General features: G+C 50.7%; 1 protein-coding gene across 1 annotated transcript; it reads right to left on the bottom strand.

The window, feature by feature from the left end:
• Window positions 1-298: 298 nt before the first annotated feature.
• Window positions 299-4,464, bottom strand: LOC148161773 (putative NBPF family member NBPF5). Its single transcript, XM_088020571.1, has 4 exons — window positions 4,245-4,464; window positions 2,236-2,332; window positions 1,381-1,595; window positions 299-354 (listed from the first exon to the last, which is right to left on the bottom strand). The coding sequence occupies exons 1-4, from the start codon at window positions 4,420-4,422 to the stop codon at window positions 299-301; spliced, it is 546 nt and encodes a 181-aa protein (XP_087876697.1). The 5' UTR covers window positions 4,423-4,464.
• Window positions 4,465-4,751: the final 287 nt, after the last annotated feature.

A 4,751-nucleotide genomic window follows, 5' to 3' on the forward strand; every position in this document is an offset into this window, starting at 1 on the left:
CAAGGACCTTAGAGAACTGTGCAGGAAGTAGATATGCATCTCCTCCCGGTGTCCATTTACAGGAAAGAATGGGTATTTTTGTCCCCACGGGGAATCCTAAGGCTGGTGAATTCATCTCGGTCTTACAACACCACAGAGACAACAGGCAACCAAGCCAAAACGGCCATCCTTTGGGGACCATCTGCAGTTTTGCTTAACCTTGCATCTGACATCTGTCACTCTCTTGACCTCACTTACTTTACTTTCTGAGACCCTGTCCATTTTGACCCACACATTATTGGTTCCAGAATTTTCATTGTCACCTGGGAGTGAGGGTTCCTTGTTCTTCTTCATCCTCCTCATCCTCATAATTTTCTGCAAATAAATTCAGAAATGTCCCATCAGCTATTTCCCACATCACCACTATAAACACAGCGGCTTCTATGTCCCTGGAGACCTAAGGGTCTATGAATGACTAGGTATTCTACTGAGTTTAGGGCACTGTCTTTAAGAACTGCTGTGGCATGGATTTCTGATGCGTCAGGCAGTGTGTCTCTGATTCTGAGGATCAGCATCACTGAACCTGGGCAACACGTTCTACCGGCTCTTGTTGTCCATATCAGGGAATGCTTGTCAGCTTCATTTCTGCACCGTGTCTTGCAGAGTGCCACAGGTCCCACCACAGCCACAGACTCTCTGTGGGTTCACAGCTCTCACATAGAGCCGCCTCCTTGCCCTCACGACAGGACAACCACCCTGTCCCACATCCCTCCACCGGGGACTTCAAGGGCCCCCACGTGGGCTTCAGTGTTATCAAGGGGACATCCGTCTACGAAAAGCGGTCCCGTCTAAACAGCACTCCCACCTCCAAGTCCTACTGCATCAAGGACCTCATCCAACTCCACACAGTCAGGAGCATTATTTTTTCCTGACATGCATTCATGAATTTTCCCTATCTGATCACTACAGTATCAACAGGTTATTTGATATACTTTCCAGATGAGGAGACAGATATGGAGAAAGTAAAACTCACTTTCTCACCCACAATTAATACAGACCACGCTGACTCTGGGAACCTCCCACTTAGTGCAGGGATCCTTGCACACTAACAAGCATCCTCCTGTCACATTTTGCTCTCTGGCTCAAAGACTGGTGGAGGCTGCCTCCCGCTCCAAAGGCTGCATTCCCTCAGGGAGGAAGCAGACACGTGGAGCACTATTACCTCCACACTGTGCATTTCTGCTCTCTGTTACCACCTTCCACTCCTGGTTCTCTCATGGCCCCACTTGCTATGGGGAATCCAGGAGGGCTGCTGCACACGGCGTGAGGCCAGGCGGGGAGTCTCTTGTGAGCCCAGGGCCTTGGCGCAGCTCCGGGCATCAGGGCCGGTGGCCACCTTACCTGGGCTGAGCTTTCGGGCAAGGCACTTGGCCAGCCTGCGCCCCTCAGCCAGTTGCTCTTGGAAGCCCTGCCCTTGGGAATGCTCAGGGTCATCATGGGTGAGGAGGTCCTCGAGGAGGTTATTGAGCAGTTGGGAAACGTCTTTCCCTTTCCGTAACTTCTGATACAAACGGGTCAGCTCTTTAGCCTGGTCTTTAATGAGGGTATGACATAGCCTAAGGCAGGGCAGAGAGAAAATTTTAAAATGCAAAGAGTTGAACAACAGACAATAAGATCTTTCGTGATGATTTCTGGCAGAATTTCCCCAAAGGAGCCGTGAACCCTGCACATCCCTTACACCTTTTCCTTCTGTAAACAGAGCCAGGGGTTCTCCTAAGCACACGCCAGAGAGATGTCCCTTCAGCTGCTAACTTCGGGGACACCCGTTTCCCTGGAAAACTACACACAGCGCGGCGTGCAGTGAAAGGACACAGCGCCAGACGCAGAAGCATGTCCAGTAGAGCTGGTGTGAACTGGTGAGCTCAGGAGAATGGCAGGCTCAAGCTGTGGTCAGCCAGGTCATGACTCTGTGAAAGGTAAGTGAGGTGGTGATCTCGCAACACTGTGAATGTGCTAAAAGCCACGAATTGTTCCCTTGAACTTGGGGACTTTGATATTTTTTTCCAGAGAGAGAGCGAGACTTTGAGTCATTGGAGTCCATCATTTACCAATCACTGTTGTCTTAGTTGTTTTAGAAATATTTGGGTCACGTGCCTGCCATGACGTTTCTGCCCTTTCCTGGCCCAGACTTGTTGCTGCCCCAAGTCAAAGATGCCCACAGCGTCCCTGCAGCCTCCCACATGGAGCCTTCCTTACCTGAGCTTCTCAGCCACCGTGTCTGCCTGCTTCCCCTTCTCAAACTGCACCTTCTCTCCCAGCACGGATTCGATGAGGTCGGTGGACTCTTCACACTCTGAGAAACAGAGACGCCTGCCTCAGGGGAAAGCTGGACATGCTGCTGTGCTCGCTGCCTTCAAGGGACGAGGCAGGGTCCATCCTAGGACAACTGGAACCCCGGCCACCTGGCTCTGCGCTGGGAGCTCCACATCACATTCTTCAGCCTCCCAACTACAGGGCAGTCGATTACTCCCTGTTTCAGAGCCCAGGAAAGAACAGCCCCAAGGCACAGAGAGGAACTGGACATGGTGATGAACTGGTATTTGGTAGAGTCAGAATTTGGGTTCCCCTGATCATGGTCACTCTAGCAAGCCTTGGAGACTCCTAAGTGAAACACTAAGCAGGGACATGACATAAGGCCCCCAGGGCTACTGGACTGATGGGTCCCCTGAGCTGGGATTTCTATACTGAGCAAGTATCTCAAAGGTAAAAATTCATCCGGTTACACTTGTGGAAACCACAATGCATAAAACCAGAAGCACCGGAGAGGAATATGGCCCAATCCTAATACAGTTTGTGTTATGAGAAGCAGTAGAATGATGAACAGAGTTACACAGTTCCAGGTTCTGCTCTTAGAGCGTTACAAGAAATTACTCAGTATTCATTCTGACTCAGAGAAGTAGGTCCCACAACACTAACAGGTTAACAAGGAGGAAACTGAGGCACAGGACGTTGGGCACCATGGATTTAGCCCAGGCTGACTGACCTACAACCCATGCTTTTCTCCCCTGTGCTGTGTTACCGCCACCCCACGCCCTCAGGTGATATCTGTTTGCATCATCTTCACAACTGGTTTCCCACACTTATGTGATGATTTTCAGGAAAGTTGTAAACAAAACTGCTTGTCCTTCCCTGAAAGTTCATCATCTCTTCCCTTTCGTAAAAAGCATGCCTCAGTTTTTTTTTTCTCTGCGTCATTCGTTTTTAATTACACCTCCCCTTGTTCTATTGAAAGCAAATTGTGAGAAAATGACAAAAATGCGGGCTGAGAGTTGTCAGGATTCCTTCCTATCGCTCGGCTGTGCACGTGCCCCGTTCTCATGACTCCTTCTGCCAGCGCAGGCCCCTCCTAATGAACAGGCAGCTGAGCTCCCCATTTCAGGCTGACTGTGGGGGAAGGCCTGCCCCACACCCTGGCTTGGCTGGTTCCCGGGGCTGTGGTCTCCCCCACTCACCCTCCTTCTCACTAGGCCACATGTCTCCTGGCCCAGGCCTGGACCTGCTGGCCATCCTGCACGTCTGAAGGTCCCCAGCTCAGGGAGAGACCGTGATGTTCCCTGAAACACCCTCACCCTTGCCAGTGGGTATCAAATGGCCTCCGTGGACTCAGGAAGCAGAGGCTCTGCACCGGTTCCCTCTCACAAGGGAAGTCACTGTGTGGATGGCGTCACTCACAGATACCACAGTTTTAGGGGGAAAGGAGACCTTCTTTCCACTTTCCACTTACCACTTCCATCTCCTTGAAAGCAGGTAGTGTCACCTGCTACCCTCCCTCTCGCCCCCGGGTGTGCCATCAGGATGTTTCCCTAGTGTAACTAACTTGGTGCTTTACCAATGGGACCTCAGAGAAGCGGGACCTGAGAGAGTTCCTTAGTCCCTGACACTTAGGCCTGCAGGCATGCAGGATCTGATACAGCACAGAGACCATCCTGAGAGGACCAGGCGTTTCTGTGTCCGCACCAGGAAGCAGGAACTGGGATGTTAACTCTAACCCCACCTGACATGTCACTGTTAACCTCTTTGTCTTCAGTTTTCCCATCCTCAGCAAACTGAGGATAAAATACCCACTTCTACATTTCCCGGATTGTGGTCAGAATGAAATTTATGTGACATTGGAAGAGAGAAGACAGCATCTGGAGAGGTTTTTAGTTTCTCAGAAGGAATACAGACAGATATGTCTTTGGTGGCCATGATCTTGTAGGACTTACTGTATTTCTGCAGCTGGTTGGCCAGGGAGTAGGCAGTACATTCGGATATAAGGAATTTCTCCTTGAGGTCTCGGAAGTCCTGCTTGCTTTTTTCCAGCTGGGATTGAAGCTCCTGGTTGATTTCCAGGAGGCTGATTTCTGCCCCTGGATCAGACAGAGGGCCAAGAGGTGCTGCCATGGTGACGTGTGGCCGAGGAGGTAGAGCTGGGGACTGAGGAGAAGAAACCCAAACACAGGATGGTTAAAAACCAGTGAAATCAAGTAGGTTTCATCAGGACTGAGGGGTGAGGATACAGGAAGTCTTTACTTACTGTTGGGAACAATTTGAACAACACCCCACAGCACCTGAGATTCAGGAACCACAAAACCAAGGTTCAAGATGCCACAGCTGAGAGCTGAAGGCACTGCCCCTAGCTCACACTCCAAACGGAATGACAGAGGGAGCACTCAGAATGCCAGGTAACGGTCTGCACTTGAAATAACAGAGTTGGAACGTCCGAGATGACA

This window comes from Eumetopias jubatus, unplaced genomic scaffold, assembly GCF_037043125.1.
Source record: "Eumetopias jubatus isolate StellerSeaLion01/CBP00866 unplaced genomic scaffold, mEumJub1_p1.0 scaffold_66, whole genome shotgun sequence".
Classification (NCBI taxonomy): domain Eukaryota; kingdom Metazoa; phylum Chordata; class Mammalia; order Carnivora; family Otariidae; genus Eumetopias; species Eumetopias jubatus.

Bases quoted from the DNA above. Each gene is read 5' to 3' on its own strand.
- LOC148161773 (XM_088020571.1), bottom strand. From the start codon at position 4,422: ATGGCAGCACCTCTTGGCCCTCTGTCTGATCCAGGGGCAGAAATCAGC. The intron at 2,333-4,244 runs GTAAGTCCTACA...TCTGTTTCTCAG, and splicing joins CAACCAGCTGCAGAAATACA to AGTGTGAAGAGTCCACCGAC. The intron at 355-1,380 runs GTAAGGTGGCCA...ATTTATTTGCAG, and splicing joins TGCCCGAAAGCTCAGCCCAG to AAAATTATGAGGATGAGGAG.